Consider the following 23,147-nt stretch of genomic DNA (forward strand, 5'->3'; position numbering starts at 1 on the left):
GCCGAAATGGAGGACGTCATTAATCCCAATACAGACATGCCTCGTCTGAAGGTCATGAATTCTGACCCTATTAGAGATACTTTTGCCTCTGATTTTTTTCTGAACTTTTCTTCCATTAGAAAAATCTTGGTTATTTTGGCATCTAGTACATAGCCCAAGTATGTAACCCCCTGGCTTGGGGTTAGTTGTGATTTTTCTGCACTCACTATCCATCCTAAGCTTTGCAAATAAGAGATGTTTGTGCTCAGATTGGGTACCACACTTTCTGCTGATTCGGCAAAGATCATCTAGGTATGGCAACACGCCTATGCCCTGCTGTCTCAGGTTTTTTAGGGCTCCTTCCATTATTTTTGAGAATATCCTGGGTGTCAAGGAGATGCCGAAAGGCAGAGCTGTGTACTGCAGTTGTGGAGTGGTTGCCGGGCCTTGGACTGGGAACCCTAAGTATCTTTTATGATTCTTCTTTATCAGTACATGTAAATATGCATCTTGCAGATCTACTGTAGCCATAAATACTCCCGCCGTAAGGATATTCCTGACCAAGTAGATGGACTCCATCCTGAATCTCTTGTACCTTATCCTTTTGTTAAATGGTTTGAGGTTCAGTATGAACCTTAGCTTGCCCGATGGCTTCTTCCTTGCAAATATGTGTTTTTTCCTCTACCGCCAGGACGTGACAAATCACTTTTTGTTTCAGAAAGATTTCTAGTGCGGATAGAAAGGCATTTGCATGGTCTGTGTCCTTTGGGAGTGTCGTCACCAGGTACTTGGTTGGGGGACGAGATGAAAACTATCAAGTAGCCTTCCACTATCATGCAAAAGGACAAATCCGTTTTTGATGCCCTAGCCCGCCCCTACACCTGGAGACAGTCATTGTTTTTTTGTTTCTTGGGACAGAAGGCTTGAGGATAAAATCTCCCTTGCCTTTTTTTGTTTTGTTGTGTCCAGCGCCTCTTTGGTCCCATTTTATTAAATCCAAATCCCCTGGATTGACAAAAGGGTGCTCTCCCCTGCTTCTTTTTGGTTTGGGGAAACCCTTTGTTTTTGGCTGCGATTCTGTCCAAAACCATTTCCACGTCTGGCTCGAACAGTACATCGCCTGTGAAGGGGATTCCGCATAATCTACAGTTCATTGAAGGAGCCATGAATGCCAACATGTACTGTGACATACTGAAGAAGAGCATGATCCCCTCCCCTCAGAGACTGGGCCGCGGGGCAGTATTCTAACATGATAATGACCCCAAACACGCCCACTGCCTTGCTAAAGCAGCTGAGGGTAAAGGTGATGAACTGGCCAAGCATGTCTCCAGACCTAAACCCTAATTGAGCATCTGTGGGGCATCCTCAAACGGAAGGTGGAGGAGAGCAAGGTTTCTAAAATCCACCAGCTCCGTGATATCGTCATGGAGGAGTGGAAGAGGACTCCAGTGGCAACCTGTGAAGCTCTGGTAAACTCCATGCCCAAGAGGGTTAAGGCACACAAAATATTGACACTTTGGGCCCAATTTGGACATTTTCACTTAGGGGTGTACTCACTTTTGTTGCCAGCGGTTTAGACAATAATGGCTGTGTGTTGAGTTTTGAGGCGACAGCAAATTTACACTGTCATACAAGCTGTACGCTCATTACTTCACATTATAGCAAAGTGTAATTTCTTCAGTATTGTCACATGAAAATATATATTAAAATATTTACAAAAATGTGAGGGATGTACTCACTTTTGTGAGATACTGTATTTTTGGAAGCGATGTCCCCTCCCCATGACTTCAGCCACAGGGCCCTCCTGGCTGAATTGATTAGGGCAGTGGTCCTCGCCGATACCCTCACTCAGATGAAGCATCCGCGAGGAAGCGTGGGAATGGTCCTTGCGAATTCTTCTCTTGGGGTGTCTTCTTCTTCTCTTGTAGCTGAGTCAGTCAGACTAATAAGGTCCTAGCCATGCAGGTGAAAGCTATGGCCAGATTCAGATTCGCTGCTTCCCAAGCTCTCTTTAGCAGTGCCTCTATCTTCTTATCCATGAGATCACTAAGGGTCCCGGAGTCATCAAAGGCTAAGTCGGACTTGTTTGCGACTCTGGCGAGGGAGACATCAACTTTGGGGCACTTTGCCCAAGATTTTGTATTCTCCTCTGAGAAGGAGTTTCTGTGCTTAATCACGGCTAGTGTTAAAAAAAAAAAAAAAAGGTTCATTTCCGGCTATTCCTATTCCTTCTTGACTATGCTTTTCAGAGTCTGATGTACCAGGAATGTTCTCGGTTTTTTTGGCTGTAAGCCTTTGTACATCTGGTCATGTAAGTAAAGCTCCCCCATTTTTTGCTCTTTGATGCCCAGCGTGTCTGCTATGGCTTTCAGCAGACTATCTGTGGAAGGATAAAGAGTGCCTTCTGATGCTGGGTCTTCATCATCTGAATCCGAGTATAGGCAGTCTTCATATTCTGATTCTGAATCAGCCGAATCAGTTTCCTGCTCTGCTTGGTCCACCTCTTCCCTACTACACGAGGGGATAGATGGCCTGCTGGTCGACGGGGTACTGGTCTGGCTGGAACCTGCTGGAACTTCCAATTTTCCTGTAGCCGAATATAGTGGCCCCATTGAGCTTTTGATTTTCTTTTTGAAGGAGTTGAGCATGTCTTTAAAAGGAAACCCTGTGGTTCCTTGGCCACCATTTTGTTGATGCATTTCTGGCATACTGGCTTTTTCCAATCTGGGGGAAACCGGTGACTGCAAGAGGCGCATGCCTTGCTGCTGGTCTTTGCCCTTTTCTCTTCTGAGGTCTTTGCAAGTAAGCACAAAGGACCCAGTGAGATAGGCGGTTGCCATGCACAAACATAAAGAACCATTGTAGTGAGGTAGAGACAGAGGGAACTAAAGAGTGCTCTGGCTTAACTTGGAGCTGTCCTGAGATACAGGATCTGTAGGGCAAGGTGGGGAAACGTCCGACATGGTCAGCCCCTGAGAGCCTCTGCTTAGAGGCTTTATAACTGCTTCCTGCTTCAGCCCCGCCCCCCAGCTGACCCTGTGCAGGTCGGCAGACATACCTGCACTGCCATTGCTCTCCTGGTCTTGCTCCATCTGTTGTTTCATTGAGGAGGGAATTCATCTGCCTTTTTTCCCCTCTTCTTCGCCTTTTTTTTTTTTAAATCGCCACTGCCAAATCATGTCGCCAGAAGTGCCCTGCTCTATTGTCTGGCTCTGGGCCTCTAGCCTACCCAAAGATGGCTGCCGACCGGAAAAAGGTCTTTGGAAGCACCACGAGTTGCCAGAAATGACGCACCTCCAGGCAGCGTGGGCTCCAGTTTCCTAGGATGATAGGGCTGTCAGCGGGAGGCATACCATCGGCATCCAATACAGCGGGGGGGGGGGGGGATGGTTGCATGCCCCTCAGTTGGGGTGAAACCTCAGGCAGAGGCCATAGGCTCAATTTGCTGTCCCTGGTCTGCAATACTCAAAGCCCGCTGGGCTGGATAGAAAGCTGAACAGGCAGTCCCCTGCAGTTAGCACAGAGACTGGAAAAAAAAAAAAAACTGCTGCTGCTCCTGTGGGTCCAGAGGAAACCCAATCAAACTGAAGCACCCAGGTATGGCTGACATTTTTATAATGGTGGACTATTGTGTTTCCTGTTTTAGGTGGGAGGAGCCTATCTCTCTGCTGCCTGGAAGACGATTAGAGAAATTTCAGTAACTCACCCATCCAGTGGTGTCCTTGAATCGTCCCAGAATTCTGCACCACTTGGTCCCATGCCACCATCTTCTTAAAGGACATCATTGCGAGGCTAGCCAGCTCTTCTAGGTTCAGCTGACAGGCTTTGTAATGACTTGCTGCTAGCCCCGTCCTCCTCCTCCTCTTTTCTCAATGGAGCACTATGCGTCCTGGAATATGTGACGCGCATATCCCAGGAGGCAAAGGGAGCACAGTGTATTCGCCTAGGCAAAGGACGTGCAGGGGGGGTGGGGCTGAACAAAAGGAAACAAAAAAAAATAATAAAATAGTGCACTCCACATGTAAAGGAAGGGAGGGGTGAAAAGGAGGGAACTTGAATATGAGGCTGAAGATTCGCTTCCCTTCCTCCTCCTCCTCCTCCTACTTATCCTACCAAATTTGTATAAAAAGAGATCTACGCACTTATTTTTAATCCAGTCCAATCCGGTCAGGTGATCCTACAGCTCCAGCTCTCCTGTGTCAGTAAGCAGCTGCTGCAGGGGAGAGGAGTAAGCAGCTGCTGCAGGGGAGAGGAGAGAGGAGGGAGCACCAACAATGGCAATGCCATGGAAGTCTATGGGTGACGTCAAGCACAATTCCCTCAGCTGTTAAGTGTTTCCCTATACAGAGCTGTAGGATCACCTGACCAGCCCAGAGCAGATTGAAAATAGGGAAGTACATCTTTTTTATACAGGTTAGGCAGGATAGGTAGGAGAAAGTCATGTTGTCGGCTGATAACCACAGCATTTTTATGGACTGAGTGATGTCAGCCCACCCAATTGTCTTTTGCTAAACTACTCAACCCCCCCCCCCCTTTAATCTTTGCTCCACAACATAAAGGCATATTAACCTGTAGTAAGAAGAGGAGAACTAGGAAGACAAATTAGACTCCTTGAGATAACACAAGAAATGTGCAGAGGACAGCTCTGACTTTCTACCAAGACCAAGGAGTATTTGTTTGCACTAATCAAATGATTACAAGAATAAAACATTTTCAGTAAAATAAATAAAATACAGTCTGGCCCAATAGAAAAAAAATGGAGGTGGCCGGCAACAAACAAATATGCTGTAGTAATTCAAAAAACAGATCACAGAATATATGCAGAGCTTACCAAATAAATTATGTAATGCAAAAAGGTTTTATAAAAGTGCTTAATAAAAACTAAAAAAAAATCATGTGTCATAAAGTGTCAAATATAAAAATATTAAGTATTAGGCATTCCAGAGCTTCAACCTTCCGAATAGAGGCAGAAAACGCACGCATTACAATCCCCAGGATGCATGGATTTCTCTGTGCCTCCAGGACACTGCAGCCTGATCCACAAACACTTTATTTCCACTATATGATCCACTATACCTACACACAATTTATTCATTTGGTAGAGGCTGCATATATTCTGTGACCAGTTTAAACCTTTTTCACAGTTGTGGTCCTTTAAAAATGAATTCCAGGTATGGATACTTGATACATAGTTACATTGGTCCAGCTTGGACCTACACTATACCTGTATTACCAAAAGTATTGGGACGCCTGCCTTTACACGCACATGAACCTTAATGGCATCCCAGTCTTAGTCCATAAGGTTCAATATTGAGCTATGCAACTATAACAGCTTCAACTCTTCTGGGGAGGCTGTCCACAAGGTTTAGGAGTGTGTTTATGGGAATCTTTGACTCTTCCAGAAGCGCAATTGTGAGGTCAGGCACTGAAGTTGGATGAGAAGGCCTAGCCCGCAGTCTCCGCTCTAATTCATCCCAAAGGTGTTCTATCGGGTTGAGGTCAGCACAGTCAAATTCCTCCACCCCAAACTCGCTAATTTATGTCTTTTTGGACTTAGCTTTGTGCACTGGTCCAAATCATCTGGTGGAGGGGGAATTATGGTGTGGGGTTGTTTTTCAGGGGTTGGGCTTGGCCCCTTGGTTCTAGTGAAGAGAACTCTTAAGGCATCAGCATATCAAGCCATTTTGGACAATTTAATGTTCCCAACTTTGTAGGAACAGCTATGACTAAGCACCAGCTTGGGTGCAAAACGCATTAGCTGCCAGTGTCATCATCTCCGCTGTGGTATTATTATCCTTCATGTATTTTTGTTTTCTTTAATAAAGGACTAATTTTTTGGAGTGCCGCCATCCAGTTCATTTCTTCCATATGCTTCTGTTGCTACCAGGGCGTGCACCTGAATTTCCTCTCTGAGGCTGAGCCTTGAATGGAGGTATTTTGTCCTGAAGCAACACAGTGTCTTGCTTTAGTTTGGGGATGGCTCCTTCCTGTTCCAACATAACTGCGCACCAGTGCACAAAGCAAGGTACGGGGGTGATTCCTGCAGCTGCAAGCATCACCCTAGTACAACCACTTGAAGCAGAATGACGTACAAGTACGTGGTTTTGCGGCAAGTGGTTAAAGTTTATGTGAGTGCAACGACAGGCGTCCCAATACTTTTGGTAATATAATGTATGTAACTATGTAAACATCATTCCTGGCCAATGCCTTTGGAAGCTGAAGTCACTGATGTTGACACCACTACTTCAGTGATCTCAACTTTCTTCCAGGTCACGCACCTAGCAGCTGCCCTGCTGCTTTCTGAACATAGAAAACTGGCCACTCAGCAAAGCATTCTCTGACTGGAAGAGATGGAGATGACATCACCACCCGCCTCTCCAGCACACAGAGAATGCTCTGGATTTATTAATGCTGTGCAGCTAACCTCCTGTCTTCAGAATGCAGCGGGGCCGCTGCTAGGTGAGGGACCCAGAAGCAAGTGGAGATTACTGGAGTAGCAGAAGCTGCTTCATTGATTTCCAGCTCCCAGGGCATAGGCCAGGTATGGACCATTGTAACTATGTATAAAACATCTACAAATGGAATTCTTCTTTAAAGAGGTTGTAAACCTGGAAAAAAAATGTTCTTCTTTTTGCAACCTGAAAGATAAACACATAATGAGCTAGTATGCACCGCATACTAGCTCATTATTAAATACTGACCTTAGAACGAGCCCCGCCGTGCCATCCGCTTACCTGTATGATGGGCGACATGGCTAGTCGCCCGTCTTCCGGGATCGCGGCATCCGGCCATCTGATTGGCCGGAGCCGCGGTGACGTCACTCCCGCGCACGCGCGCGGGAGCCGTCAGTCACGGCAGGGGTCTCTGAAGGAACGGCACCAGCGGCCGTTCCTTCAGATCGCATGCGCCAGTGATGTCACTGGCTGCATGTAAGGTAAATATCTCCTAAACGGTACATGTTTAGGAGATATTTACAGTACCTATAGGTAAGCCTTATCATAGGCTTACCTATAGGTAAATGTGTCAGAGGAGGGTTTACTTCCTCTTTAATATGTGAAAAGAAGCTGAGTGTTCCACCTACTGGATGTATATGAAAATACAAAATATAAAAACATTCACTATTCTGCATTTACAACAAATACAACAGACCACAAGAAATGAAGAAAAACTCTAAAATGTATATATGTTCCCTTTATTTCTTGCAGCACATAGGGTTGCTTTCTTCAGCTAGTTACAAAACAGAGTGTCGGCTGACCTTACATGCCCCCTCAGCTGAAGGGTTAGACTTGGCGCAGCTGGTGCAGCATTTAAAGTTTCCCGTCTGATTAAAAAAGAAAGAACAGAGCGCTGTGCCTTTAAACGAGGCTGCCTGGCCTCCAAGTGAAGCGTGGGATGATTGGAAAGATGATTAATTCATAAGCTGCTGCTGCCCCCTGAGGAGAAACTTGTGTACTGTTCTTTTATCCATTCAATCGTCACACCTTCTGAGCTCCCATTAATCTTTCAGCACTACAGATGTGTGAGCCGCCGCTAAAATCTGCACTGGCAAGCACTGAGTCTGTTCTGTATTTGCAACAATAGAAAAAAAAAAGTGCAAACCTACATGCTGTATAATTCACATATATGTAAACTAACTGCACCAAATGCAGGCGGCGAGCCCTTCCAGTGTTTGCGACAATGGCAGTTCATTAGAAGAAGGTGCATAGCGGCAGGCTGTATAATTCACATATTACGCAACTAAAATATGCAGCAAACTCCAGCAGTGAGCCATTGCTGTACCCACGTCATAAGCAGCTTATCGGCTGCAGGCTGCCTGATTTACATCATATGTAACAAGGTAATAAAGACATTGTCCATTATAGATATCTGCATCTACAGCTCTGAAAAAAATGCTCAATCCTGGAATTTAATGGCCCATTGTGACATAGGTATTACTAGATTTTAAAGCAGAACCAGCTGCCTCAATAAAACAGATGATACAAAAAAAAACTAGTCAGTCTGCATGACTGATCAATGAATTCCTGTCCCCCAACAGGAGGTCTAGAGATGGCGCTTCTCAGCTGCTAGGATAAGCTCAGGCATGTTTTGGATACTATGCCAAACCCACCTGAGCTATCCTGCCAGGAAGCGGTCACTACAAACCACCAATCATAAGCAGCCGAGGCATTCTCCGCCCCAAAACCAAGGGGCGTGTATACACAGGAAAGTGGTCACTGCAATTGCTAATCATTAGCAGCTAAGGTATTCCCTGCCCCGCAGCCACATGTATACATGCCCCTTGGCTTATGACTGGCAGTCCAGCTTCCTGATGGGATAGCGGGGATAGCGGAGGTAGGTTCGGATTAGTATTTGAACTTACCTGAGTTTATCCCTGCTCAGCAGGGAGCACACAATTCATTGTATTCTGTTCCAGGAAAAAAACAGACACCTCGGCACCAGAAATTTGGGCTCAGGTCTCTGACAACTGAACTTCAAACAATGCAGCAGCCCGGTGTTCAGCTACAATAGTTAGCCAGGCCATAGTGGTTGCAGGAAAGAAAATTGCTTGATTCCCCCATCAACACACAGTCAGTGTTGATGGAGGAATCCCTCCCATGGAGCTATTGTGTTCTCCCGGCAGGGGGGGTCTGTGCCTGTTGAGAGAACACAGTCATTTTTTCTATAGTCGCTGGCAATAATCGCATGTAAAAATCTGATATGCTGGTTGTACCCAAGTCAGTCGACTGATCGACTTGGGTACAATCAGCTTGCCCATAGATGGTTTGAATCTCAGCTGGTCCCCTGCTGAAGCCGCCGAGATTTGACCAATCTATGGCCAGCTTTAGGATTGTGTCGCACTATTAACCACATGTGAATCGCACAGGAACCACACCGCATTCGTGTTCAATTCATATACGATTTAGTGTGGTTTGATTTGAGCCCATTTCTTTTGAATGGGCCCAAATCGCACTGCGTCGCACCAAATAAATGCATGCAGCAACATTTGAACCACACTGCAACTGGATTGCATGGCAGTTTCGTACCAATCTGGTGTGATCCGCTGACAGCAAACACACTGCATTTGCAACCTGCATTGGGGGTGTCATTAAGATTCCAATGACACCTGCTGTGGATCGCAAGGGCAGTGCGATTTGAATGCAATGTGGGAAATGCCCATGAATCGCGGTGTTTCCCAAACTGCATTAGTGTGAACTTAGCCTCAAGTTGGTCATACACTTTAAGATTTCTCTCGCTTAGTCCAATGGGCCCAACTAGAGAAATTAGTCATGGCCTCTATTCATGCAAAACATTGAAATCTCCTGCCGCTGGCTATATTAATTTCATAGCTGGCACCCGCAGCTATCAGAAAACCCAAACAGTGTTTTCATCGGATTCAAATTTTCCCCCTTAAATTTTTAGATGGAAGGATGTCAGAGAGGACGCTGCCGACAGGGCCACACACTGCTCCAATAGGACACGCAGCGGTCACCCACAGCTCGAACGGGATGTACAGTACAGGAGCGATGGGACAGAAAAGGACAGAGCAGGATTCGCTGGGCTTGTGTGTTTATCCTGGATAACCAAGCTTCAAAAGGTAATTGGTATATGAGAATTCATTGTCAAGGGCATGGGGGAAGGTCTGCTTTAAAGGGTGCTGTAGCAACTGCTGACTGGTTAACTTGTATGAAACACTGGAGAAACGGATGCTAGCACGCCATAGATCTTTAAAGTACACGTTTTAATGAAAATATCACATCACAGTGTAGAAAGTGCAAAGTTTCAGGTCACACAGAACTTCTTTGTTTGGGATGTGCACTAAAAAAATCTACTATTTGTCAGAAATTCGTCTGAAGCACTGCAATTCCTGTACCAAGGCACTCCTGCGCTGTATGCTCATAGCTGTATATCTGCAGTGTGAGTTCATCTAATGCACTGCTGCCTCTGACTGCAAGTCTCACCAGATATGTGGATGTCATTACTATGCTGCTCATGGTTCTCCCTGCTGGAGAGGTATTTGTACCCAGGGACCTGCAGTGCAAGGATCTCTCTGCTTCATCCATTCTGTGGAACTGTGCTTCCCCCACCTCGGTCATTACTTCACTAGTCATCAGAATACAAGTCAGCAGGGGTGCAGTTCTATCATAAGTAAAGCACTGGTCTTCTACCAAGACAGCCACCTCTAGACAGGGAAATGGGGCTGTACAATGCATGGTAGGTCAGTTTTTTGCTGTTTGACCTAGGGTTCTAACACCAGCTCTATTCAAAAAAGTATGTAAACCTCCCGCTAACCTACACAATGCCTATCATTACCTGTGACATAGGCTCCAACGACATGGCTTGGGCGGACTCCGGGACGCTGCTGAGAACTGCCAGGTTAGCTGTATTCATGCTCTGGGAAGCAGGAAGCAACACCGTCACCTGGAACAAAGACACAACATGAGAGGTGATCAGTCTGATAACACAGGTAGGCTTATTCCGTAATGCACAGGGCTATACATGAAATACAGCACTCTGCTGGAGCCCAACTACTCTATACTGGGGAATGGGGAAATTTGCCACTATGTATTGCAATGTGCCAAAAATTACTGAGTATGGCACTTCACCCCAAAGTTTCAGAGTCTTCATACATTGAAGGAGCCCCAAGCCCCTCTGTACGCTATATGACCTCACTTCCAGCTCAGTGACCAGGAAGCCCAGCATGATGAAATAAGAGACTGGGAGAGAATAAGAATGCCACATGCTAAAAGAGTAGCTGTATCAAGTTCTTATAGACTTCTTCTATCTACATTCTTGGAGGGCCTGATAGTCCTTTTAAAATAATACATTTTATTGTATTTTTCAGTATAAATAAAAAGAAAAAAAAATGTGCAAGAGCGAGGACCAGACACCTTATCCCCAATATTATAGTAACATCTAAGGTAGATGCAATTTGCAATCCACACATTTACAATACACATTAGGTAGGCTGTGAAGTAACAAAAACATTTTAGGGATGAGTACGGGGTATACTGCCCCATATGGAGTGGGGCAAAGGGTTTAATGCACTTGGCAGGCATTCTGCCTCCAGCACTGCACTTGGACTATTGGGGGACAGAAAAGGAGAGGGAGGGTAAAAGAGAAGGGGGGGGGGGTTAGCTGGGGTAAGCCTAACAGCCTATTTAGTATTATGGGATATGTAGGTGTTATAGCAGGAGCCTCCAAACTTCCTAAAAGAGGGGCCAGTTTACTGTTCTTCAGACTTTGAGGGGGGCAGAATATGGCCAATGAAGTTGAAAATGCCCTGGCATCAATGAGTAAACAATGTCCCATCATTGGCATTAGTGGGAAAAACAATGCCCAATTATTGGCGTCAGGGGAAGGAATAGTGCCCCATCCCTGGTGTCAGTGCAAGGAATAGTGCCCGATCAATGGTGCCAGGCAAAAGTATAGTGCCCCATCAATGGTGTCAGCAGGAAGAATAGTGCCTCATCAATGGTGTCAGTTTGAGGAATAGTGCTATAGTATTGAGGAAATCCCGCGCAATGGAAAGTAAAGATTAAGTATGTATAACACAAGGGAGTTGCTGCCTACCCAAAAACTTTTCAGCAGAGTGAAAAGCCAAAGAGAGTGTAGTATGTTGGTATGGGTAAGTGGCGCTACTCAATATGGTATGTGCAAAAATGGTTCTGTATACACTATGTTCAAACCAGGTGTAAATATAATAATAATAATAATATAATAAGTGGTCACAGTCTCCTGGAACGCATCCGCACCCGGACATCCGGCTCAGGCGCTATACCACCAATGCTATACTGCATACCTAAATGTAAGTGGATATATATTTTTTGTAATAAAAGTTCATACATACTGCACAATGGAGTGTCTATCTTCTGTATTTGGGGCCATTTGAGGACCATCCTGAGGCATTGAGGGCACGCTTCTCCTACATCTGCCAGGACCTAACAGATCCAGAGGGAACCCGCAGGACCACCCAATTTGCTGTGCATGCTTTATACCCCTTTATGGGGAAGGCATTGCGGTGAGTGCATTTCTTAAGGGGCACAGCATACCGCACCGAACACAACAAAGGGCAAAGTATAACATCACATCTGATACTTCTTCTAGTCTTCACCATAGTCCCCCTATACATTTACTGTATGGGACTTCACGGACTTCCTCTTGCACAAAAGCACCTTTTCAAGTGCGATTCATAAGACTGGTTTCACTACACTGATAGAGATATTCTCTACAACCAGCATTGTTCCTGGCTCTCTTTGTTATAGACATTAATTGATTTACTTTCCATGTTTTTTTTTTTGCACTATTTGCACACCTTTGCAAAGTTTTTTGCTTTATGTTTCTGGCATATAGCATCATCTGTGCACTTTAGTGCACATTCTTTATTATTATATTTTTTATGGTTATAATATACATATTGTATGGTTCTTCACGGCACAGAGTTTTATTGATGCACATGTCACTTAATTGGTTTATATAACATTGTATGTCACGAGTGGGTACTAGCACTTTTATATTTATATTCGTTTATTATTATATTTATATCTATTTATCATTATTATATTTACACCTGGTTTGAACATATTGTATACAGAACCATTTTTGCACATACCATATTGAGGAATAGTGCACCATCAATGGAGTCAGTGGAAGGAATAGTGCCCCATCATTGGTATCAGTGGGAAGTATAGTGCCCTATCATTGGTGTCAGCATGAGGAATAGTGCCCCAACGGCCAGATAAAAGCAAGGGGCCCGCATCCAACCCCCAGTTTGGAGACCGCTGTGTTATAGGAAGGGTTGGATAAGGGCAGATTACCCCATGTTGTGATAAAGGTTGGGCAGCCCTCCTGTAGATGGGCTGTTCATTCTTCTATTCTCATGAGATTAGGTTCTTTGGTTCATTCCCTAATGTTGTTGGTGGTTGATCTCCAATGTCTGGTATCAGCATCCTCCTTCCTGATAGGAGGGATCTTTGGAGACCTTTTTTTTTTTTTTTTGCCGCCTTCAGCAGTCGAGGGATAACAGAGAAGGGCTACCTCTGGGGATTTTTGGCCACTGTGTGACTTAGCTGGGTGCACAGTTGAAAAATGGAAGTTCTAGTAGGGTAGGATAAGGAGGAAGGACCCGCAAATACTTGATGGCTGCATTATCCCCTCTCTGGCCGTCCAGAAAAATGAGTGGAGCTCAAGCTATTGGTGTCCTGGACCGCAGTAAAAATCTGACCCGAGTTTCTAATCCTTCTGGACATCAACAGCAAAAAAAGCATTGGGAGGAAACACAATGAAAGGTGAAAGTATGGTAGAAGGTCTTTACAGTCTTCTTCCCATATACTCTAATCTGAAAGTCAACAAGTCAACCTGTCACTAAAAAAAAAAAAAAAAAAAATATAAAAAAAAAAAGACGACTATATAAACTAAGCAAAAAAAAACAGGTGCCACAGGGTGTTGGTACACATCACTTGATGTCAAAATGATTTTTGAGAGCTTCATGGAAATGTCCAATCCTGAGGCAACAGGTCAGACACCCCAACATTCCACAAAGCAGTGCTGGATCTCAGAAATATATTGAGAGATTTGTGCATTCATACAGAGGGCTCTGACCTAAAGCGGAACTTTATGCCCTCCCCCCACCCTCTTTTGTTTTGTGCACTATTTTGGGGGGTGGGGCAGGTATGTGGTTTTGAGAGGAATCCACTCCCATTCCTGGTCAGATCACCACAAGATCCACCAAACGTTCTCCTCAGTCACTATGGGATTTTGTTTTCTGTATCCTGAAAAAACATTGTTGAACCTGCTGTTCACTGTACCTCCCTCCTTGGCTGTGTCCCCGCTGCATTCTGAGATTGTGTAGACCCCGTGTAGACATCTACTGAGCATGATCCAGTTTTAGTTCCCTTCTAGACCATTCACTTCCTCCTTTATCTTGACTAGGCAGCCCACATGACTATAGGGTCCCACACACTCCATATAAATGACAGCCCACTCCTTCCCTCTTCCTCCATGCCCACTAAACAGCTCTACACTGTGTGGGATAGAACATGTTGATTGATGGAGAAATCACCTCCCTGTAATTCTAAGCACATACAAACAATAAACACAGGCCGGAGGGAGGTGAAACAGTCTGTGTTTGGCAAAACATCTCCTTAGATAGCCCACACCATGATTTTGAACAAAACAATAAAGATTATAGTTTAAAAATATATTTGCATGACAATTTAAAACATTTATTTGATATTATGTATTTTTCCTCCGCATTCCGAAGGCTGATGTTTCCCTGCAGACAGGAGGCTGGGAAAGAGCTGGGTCATGTGACAGCTGTATATCGATTATGACAAAAAAGTATTTTTTTTTTAATCAAAATGAACACAATACAAGATTGGTACCTGCTGGGTAGTAGCATCTTGTTGAACGTAAGCAACCTGCGGCTGATCTGTGAAGAGAGTCTTGGAAAGAAAAACACAAACAAAAATTAATTTTATTATTATATATTTGGTTAAAAGTTATATTACAATGCTTGTGTTCCTCTCCCATCATCAGCAATTACCTGAGAGCCATCCACGGGGTGGATATAGACCAAGGTGTGTTCAGAGGCGTCCACCGACGTAAATGATGAGGCATCAGCCGTGTACACCACCTGCTGTGAGGGGCGATCCTGGTCATCACTGTATACAATTTGTGCCACGGTGCCACCATCTGGAACAAAATGCACCTGCAGGAAGCAACAGAATAAAAAGATGGAAAAGTCAGTTTTTTGTTCTAGCAAGAATTTGGTATGGACTCCTTCATGCCGAAGAAAAAACATAACAAAACAAATCAATCCTTCTACTCTTGATGTGCATGAAGATACCACATATGTGAGCATTATGTGTGGTTTGTACCTGTAGCAGGGCCCAGAAACAGCAATGCACATTTTTCCTCGTGAGTTTCCTGATCCTGGTGATCACAGCTTCTGATCGTCACTCTGTGACTGGGAGCTGTCAGTGACAACACCATCACTGTTCTGGGGACATATGACCGAGTGCCATCCCAATACAAAAAAAAGCAACACAAACGAAAGATGAATTAGTGTTAGGGCTCTTTCACATGGCCGCTCAGTTTTTGGCTTCCGCTCCAGCGCTTTTTTTTTTTTGTGTCATCCGCTCCGTATGTCCGCATATCATCCCATCCTTTTGCGGATGATATACGGACATAATGTATGTCTATGGGCATTGCGGATGTCAGCGGATGACACCGCTGACATCCGATTTTGCGTCCTGTTTTTTAAACGGAACAAAAATAGGGTTCTGTTCTGTTCCAAAAAACAGAACAGAACTGAAAGGACGAAAATCGGATGTCAGCGGATGGTCATCTGCTGACATCCGCAATCCCATTGACACGCATTATGTCCGTATATCACCCGCAAAAAAATAGGATGATATACGGACATGCGGAACGCCCGTGTGAAAGAGCCCTTATATATGTCAGCACACCGGTTTTATTATTTCTGTATTTGAGTTTTATTAGTTATAATTTTACAGACTGATTTTTTGTTTGTGTTTACTCTTGGGCCTTACGGTCCCTTGGTTTAGCTGATGTAGAACCTGTAGTATATGCAAAGATGTATACATGCAGGCAGTTAACTTATTCATTGATCTCGTCCGTTCCTGGTCTTTGGCATATGCAGACCATGTGCTGTCTTATTGTATCCCTGATAAGTTCGGTAAATTTGTTGAGACGACTTTACTTGTATTTGAGATGCTTTCTCATAATAAAAGAATAAAAAAAAAAAAAAAAGAGGAGACACATGTGTAGCAGCACAGAATAGGACCCTGTGCAGCCATATATATGCTGTGCTACTGATGAGAAGGGGTTAAACAATGTTGCTAACTGTAAAAAAGGTCCTACGAATCCTAAACTGATTCATTAACACATAGCCATTAATGTGGTATTTAACTCAAAATGTGACAAAACACTGACAGGCAGAGTTTTTATGATAACCTGCTGTGTGCCATGATGAAGTAATATTCATGAGCATGGGTGAGAGTGATGTCATTGTGGCCTGGCCATCCAAGTGGCCAAACAGCACGAACCTGGAAGGAAGACCAGAAGATAGGAGATCCTCTGCATTTACAGCGCAGTACTGGAAGGCATCCTTCGATAGGCAAGAATGTCATCATGTCCTAATATGCGGTATGGGAGGTGCTTGACTTGTGACATCATCATGCCCACCCAAGGCTTTGGCGGTGTGGAATTTGTATTGCATGCTGACTTGATTTTACATTTTAGGTACCAGTTCCTACATAAAATAAAGGCTGTAGTAGAAATTTTACATTATGTGTGGCCTTTTTTTCCTTTTCTCAATACGGTTCATGGGGATATCTGGCCTGGTATAACTACTATGGGAGCAATCGGAGTTACAATGGTTGGCGGTCTGATGTGGACATTGCTGAATACCTGGAATCCTTTGTAATAACATACATTATTGATTTCTGTCATAAGGGATCGATATAATCTGACTCATATTTGTGGTGGAGGGCACAAGGTGTTCATTTCATCGATGGAAGGCAGGAATCTTTCATACAAATGTTTGATGGACTCACTGTCAAAATGTTTCGCTCTTGATTTTTTACTAGATTGATTCTTTGGGCATTTTTTTAAACATTTCTACATTATTTGTGATTTGTTTGGATGCATACTTATTATTTGTGTCTATATATATATATATATATATATATATATATATATATATATATATATATATATATACATACATACATACATACATACACACACACATATATATTTATTTATATACACACACACACACATTATATATATATATATATATATATATATATATATATATATATATATATATATATATACACACACACACATATATATATATATATTATACACACACACACACACACACACACACACATACATATAATATAATATAATATATATATATATATATGTATATTACATGAACATGCAGTCGACTCTATCTGAAGTTACTGGGTGCCTCCTTTGTAAATTCTTATTCAAATTTTATATCAAAATGTTACCTAAACTCCAACATGGAAATTAAACCAAAGAGCAACCACAGATCTTTCAAAGATATGCAAAGTATATAAATATACTGCAGCTTTCATTATTATAATCACTGTCCTGAGTGTTGTCTTTTTCCTTTAGGTTATGGCAGATTTCCCACAACCTGTAAGAAGCCTCATTGTCACTTGGGAGCCTGTCTTCATTTTTGCACATAAACAAACAAGTCCCTGTGGTCAGTGATGACAATTTTCTGAACCCTCAGTTCCTTCTCTAGTGAGTCAAGGTTTGTCTTGTTATTGCCGCTCAGCATGTACAGAGGCAGCAGGGGCTTCACAAATTACCAGAGTCATACCGTGAAAGGAGTTTGAAAAGCACAGCAGTGAGATTGTGAACATTAAGGTGAAAAGCCGAGACTCCATCTAAGATAATAAAGCACCAATTCCACAGCAGAGGGGTTAAGGCTAGTACACAATATAGGAAAATCAGGCAAACATTTTCATGTAAAGTATTTTCGTACGATTTTCGTATAGTGTGTACACAACTTTCGACAGCCGATTTCAAATTTTCTCATGAAAATTCTCAAAAGGAACAGACTTCAATTTTTTTCGTGTGCAAGAACAAAACGAACAATTTTTGTTTAATGTGTACTGTTTTTGTACCAGAAAAATCAGAAAAGAAAGAACCCTCACCTTATACACAACCTATTCAGTTTAAAACAAAAAAGGAAAGGCCAAACGTGTGTGTGTTTGTCTCTCTCTAATATATATATATACACATATACATATACACAGTATCTCACAAAAGTGAGTACACCCCTCACATTTTTGTAAATATTTTATTATATATTTTCATGTGACAACACTGAAGAAATGACACTTTGCTACAATGTAAAGTAGTGAGTGTACAGCTTGTATAACAGTGTAAATTTGCTGTCCCCTCAAAATAACTCAACACACAGCCATTAATGTCTAAACCGCTGGCAAGAAAAGGGAGTACACCCCTAAGTGAACATGTACAAATTGGGCCCAATTAGCCATTTTCCCTCCCGGTGTTATGCGACTTTGTAGGGTTACAAGGTCTCAGGTGTGAATGGGCAGCAAATGTGTTAAATGTGGGGTTATCGCTCTCTCATACTGGTCACTGAAGTTCAACATGTGATCTCATAACAAAGAACTCTCTGAGGATCTGAAAAAAAAAAAAAAGAATTGTTGCTCTACATAAAGATGGCCTGGGCTATAAGAAGATTGTCAGGACCCTGAAACTGAGCTGCAGCACGGTGGCCAAGACCATACAGCAGTTGAATAGGACAAGTTACACTCAGAACAGGCCTCGCTATGGTTGACCAAAGTGGTTCAGTGTACGTGCTCAGCGTAACATAAGGAGGCTGTCTTTATAAAATAGACATATGAGTGCTGCCAGCATTGCTGAAGAGGTTGAAGGGGTGGGGAGTCAGCCTGTCAGTGCTCAGACCATACGCCGCACACTGCATCAAATTGGTCTGCATGGCTGTCGTCCCAGAAGGAAGCTTCTTCTAAAGATGATGCACAAGAAATACCACAAACAGCTGCGGAAGACAAGCAGACTAAGGACATGGATTACTGGAACCAGCAAAAATGTGAGGGGTGTACTCACTTTTGTGAGATACTGTATAAACTAGTTGCTGGATACTTATTGGTGTGACTTTACTGATGTTGTTCATCCCTGTACTAGTTTTGTGAATATGCTCCTATAGGATTGAGTATTCTTTGGGATGGATAGCGCCTGTAACGCCATCTGTAACCAATGACAATATTAGGTGCTGGTCATATCAGCTCCTAGTGGATTGAGCACCTTGGTATTGTGATCTTCTTTTAGTGCTGACTGATTTGTTCTGGGGACTATAAACTAAGTCAATTTAATCGCATTTTTTCTACTTGGCCTCGTTCTTTTGCGCCACATCTTTGCGCCATACGGCACACCACCGACTTTCGCTGGGCTCCAATTGGCGCATGCTGATTTTCTTTGCAGTCAAGATATTGAGGTCCTGAGGAAGCAGTGTTTGTGAAATGCGTCGACCTCTTGAATTACTAGCAAAGAAATATTGATGAAGTCCTAAATATATGGCCTGTATCATCCAAATAAGCACATATTTCATAGTTTTATGAATATGTCAATATGAGTTTTTTACTTTTTGTAATAAAAAAATATTTTTTATGAAATGTTGCTTTACTGTCCTTCTCTAGTACCAGAAAAGTCCACGAGCTTCTAATATCTATTTTTTGACAGCCTTTTTACACAATGCGGAGGATTAACCCCTTAGGTTCCACAGTGAGTATAACAAGCATGCTTTTATAGACTGATTTTACTGTTTTGGGTTTATTAACACTTTAAAGTAGCGCAGTGCTGAAGAGCAGAAAATGGCCAGGTTAAAGTCTTCCAAAGCTGAAGTATGAACTTTTATCTGTAACATGTTGGGCTCACCTGGGCAGTGTTGGGCTGATGCTCTTCTGTACGCGGCCAGACATGAGGACCTTCCTGTTTGGCATCCATGTTGGATATCTCTTGTAGACAGTGGTTGCTCTTATGTGCAGGAGCTCAACACCCAGCTCTCACCTGTTTTCTGTACTTCTCCTCAGACACAGCTTACATAGCCTGGGCAACATGGCTGCAAAGAAAGAGGACAAGGTTAGTGTTCATATTCCGCTACAAGTGAAGTCATTAGAACTTCATAAACATAGCGATAAAAATGTAAAGGGCTTGGGTGAGGGGTTGTAATTCTAGAGATGAAACGGACATCAGCTGACCACTGGCTGCTAAGGTTCCATCTATTTCTAACTGGCATCTATGGACTGGTCTGATTTGTATACGTACCCATAACAATTTCTAAGCTGTCATTAGTTTGAGGCTAATAAAACCAAGTAATCTAAATTCTGATTGATTGCAAGAGATTACGGCCATCTACAGTATACACAGTGCTTGACCTTACTCAGGAAAAGCCTAATCTTTGGTCTCCAACCAGAATTACCACAACTGGCCCTCAACTGCCACATATTCAATATAATAATTGATAATGGGGTGCCTTAGGTCTATTATGTAATGTATACAAGTGTGTTTGCTATTAAACTAATCAAGCACTGTTCTTCTACTTAAAGCGGAGCTCCACCCAAAAGTTTAACCTCCACTTGCTCGCACCCTCCCCCCTACATTGCAATAGTTGGCATTTTTTGGGGGGGGGGAGCTGGTACCTGGTTTTGACAGGTACCCACTCCCCCTTCTAGGTAAGATTGCCACGGCGATTTCAGAGTATGTAAGCCTTCCCCCAGCTGCCTTCTGGGACACACAGGTCCCAAAAGATGGCAGGACCATTCAGAGAGCGCAGTGAGACTCTTGCATGCGCACTAGGATACCAGCTGTGAAGCCTGAAGATCGGCGCCTGCACCCGAAGCCTATAGCAGAATTGGCTTAGGGTGCCGACATTGCGGGATTCCTGGACAGGTAAGTGTCCTTTTAGTAAAAGTCAGCAGCTACAGTATTTATAGCTGCTGACTTTTCTTTTTTTTTTTTTTGCCCAGACTGGAGCTCCTCTTTAAAACAAAACTCTGGAAAAAAAAATATTTTGTTATGAATAAATTAATTACCATTAATGATGTGTGTCTCACTGGTAGACTATAAAAACTATAAATTATTTATTCTGACACCCAGCCCTATAGTTCACTGTAGTGAAGACTATGTGGGTCGCTTGCACACTACCTCCTCCATTCACAAAATATGTTGTATTCTTTTCACGGAATACAAGATGTTCTGTAATTGGATATGTGGAGGAAAATCAACCCCCCCCCCCGCCCCGACCCCTTCTCCAGTCCCAGAACGCCTTGTACTGTGTGAAAAGACACAATGTTTTGTGAATGCAGGAAGTGGAGTGCAAGTGACCCACTGCAATGTACTACAGCTGGGAAATATATATATATATATATATATATATATATATATATATATAATTTGCATACATATACAAACACACACACATCTTTTTTATATATATATATATATATATATATATATATATATATATATATATATATATATATATATATATATTGTATATAGGAGCCGGAAGTTCGGCATTTACAACCATGTCAGAATGAAGGAAGGTTAGAGATTTTTACCTAATGCACCAGCATCCCCCAACAGGACACACATCATTAGGAGGAATACATTTTTTACAGCAAATATTATTTCTTCGCAGAGTTCACATTTCAAACCCAAATTAAGTCGCAAAAATAGTGTCAGTGAGCAGCTGCTGCAGGGGAGAGGAGGGAGCGCCGACAATGGCTGGGCTATGGGAGCCTATGGGTGACCGGAATTCAGAGACGTTGTGGAGCGCCCCCCCTTAAACAGAGCTGCAGGATCATGGAGACCGGAGCGGATTAAAAATAGAGAAGTACACAGATCTTTTCTATGCAGGTTAGAAAAGAAAGGTAGGAGGGGGGGGGGGGGGGGGAGGGAACATTTTTAGCAATATGTATAGTTCAGCTTTTCTCTCTCTTTACTGAACACATATTCAAGGAGTTGTAAAGGCAGAAGGTTTTTTTTTCTTAATGCAAACTATGCATTAGGATAAAAAGCCTTCTGTGTGTAGCAGTCTCCCTAGCACCACCCAATACTTACCTTACCTTCTTTCGGTCATCTGGGACTCTACCTCCTGATTGGCTGAGACACAGCTGTGGCGCCATTGGCTCCTACGGCTATCAAAGTCAGTGAGCCAATCAGGAGAGAGAGGGCGGGGCCGAATGGCAGCTCCGTGTCTGAATGGACACAAGGAGCTGTGGCTCGGCTCAAGTGCCCCCATAGTAAGCTGCTTGCTGTGGGGACACTCGACAGGAGGGAGGGGCCAGGAGTAGCAAAAAGGGACTCAAGAAGCAGAGGATCCAGGCTGCTCTGTGCAAAATCAACTGCACAGAGGAGGTAAGGAAAACAAGCTGCGTCTGGTGGGAGGCAACATGGCAAGTGACAAGCTGCGTCTGGTGGGAGGCGATGTGGCAAAAGACAAGCTGCGTCTGGTGGGAGGCGACGTGGCAAGAGACAAGCTGCGTCTGGTGGGAGGCGACGTGGCAAGAGACAAGCTGCGTCTGGTGGGAGGCGACGTGGCAAGAGACAAGCTGCGTCTGGTGGGAGGCGACGTGGCAAGAGACAAGCTGCGTCTGGTGGGAGGCGACGTGGCAAGAGACAAGCTGCGTCTGGTGGGAGGCGACGTGGCAAGAGACAAGCTGCGTCTGGTGGGAGGCGACGTGGCAAGAGACAAGCTGCGTCTGGTGGGAGGCGACGTGGCAAGTGACAAGCTGCGTCTGGTGGGAGGCGACGTGGCAAGAGACAAGCTGCGTCTGGTGGCAGGCGACGTGGCAAGTTACAAGCTGCGTCTGGTGGCAGGCGATGTGGCAAGTGACAAGCTGCGTCTGGTGGCAGGCGAGATGGCAAGCTGCACCTGGTGGCAGGCAACGTGGCAAGTGACACACTTAGAGCACCCACTGATTCGGATTCTTCATTGTGGTGAGTTAAACTATTTCATTTTATATTACAATGTAAAAAAATAAATAATGCGCTTCAATCATCCTGGACACCATATCAACCATGGTGCTGATTGAAGCCCAAACACCAGCCAATGCCCCAGTAAATCGGGCGCGGATACCTACCCCACCGGTCTTTGGCAAAATTTTCTTTATAAAAACCTGTCTCCAGTGCCAAAAAAGGTTGGAGACTACTGCTGTAGGGCATGTAGGCAGGAAGTGGCTGTAAACAGGCTGCATGAGATCAACAGCAATGAGATGCAAGAAACCATAAAAAAAAAAACAGGAGATTTGTATTTTACATTAAAAACTGCAGTTGGTTGGGATACAGCTGGGGCTTTCATATTATCTCGCAGTCACTTTGCCTCCTATCCAGCTGTAATTAAACCACATAGACTTCAGACACAAAGCATATTCTCATTACGGTGAGTGAAGAGCAGATATTTTTAGTTCTCCTGTAACTGGCTGAATACGTTCTATTTTATGAAATATCTAAAATCTCATTCCACGTGCCGATGATTTATAGGGAGCAGAGCCGCGCCATCTGCTGCTCCTCCATCATTGGTTTGGTGGTGGATGGGTCGGGCTGGACCCGGTCACACCTGCCTGTTG

The 23,147-nt window shown here is 43.7% G+C and overlaps 1 protein-coding gene across 2 annotated transcripts in view; it reads right to left on the reverse strand.

The window, feature by feature from the left end:
- PRDM10 (PR/SET domain 10) overlaps positions 1–23,147 on the reverse strand; it is a 119,637-nt gene that overhangs the window by 62,431 nt on the left and 34,059 nt on the right. For both annotated transcript variants that reach the window (XM_082273855.1, XM_082273856.1), the window contains exons 2-5: positions 19,453–19,636; positions 14,501–14,665; positions 14,340–14,399; positions 10,270–10,377 (exon numbers count right to left, since the gene is read on the reverse strand). In XM_082273855.1, coding sequence (XP_082129981.1) covers positions 10,270–10,377; positions 14,340–14,399; positions 14,501–14,665; positions 19,453–19,521 — 402 coding nt within the window. In that variant the 5' untranslated portion in view covers positions 19,522–19,636. The remainder of the gene's footprint in view (positions 1–10,269; positions 10,378–14,339; positions 14,400–14,500; positions 14,666–19,452; positions 19,637–23,147) is intronic.

Source organism: Pelophylax lessonae, assembly GCF_965119305.1.
Source record: "Pelophylax lessonae genome assembly, chromosome: 12".
NCBI classification, from domain to species: Eukaryota; Metazoa; Chordata; class Amphibia; order Anura; family Ranidae; genus Pelophylax; species Pelophylax lessonae.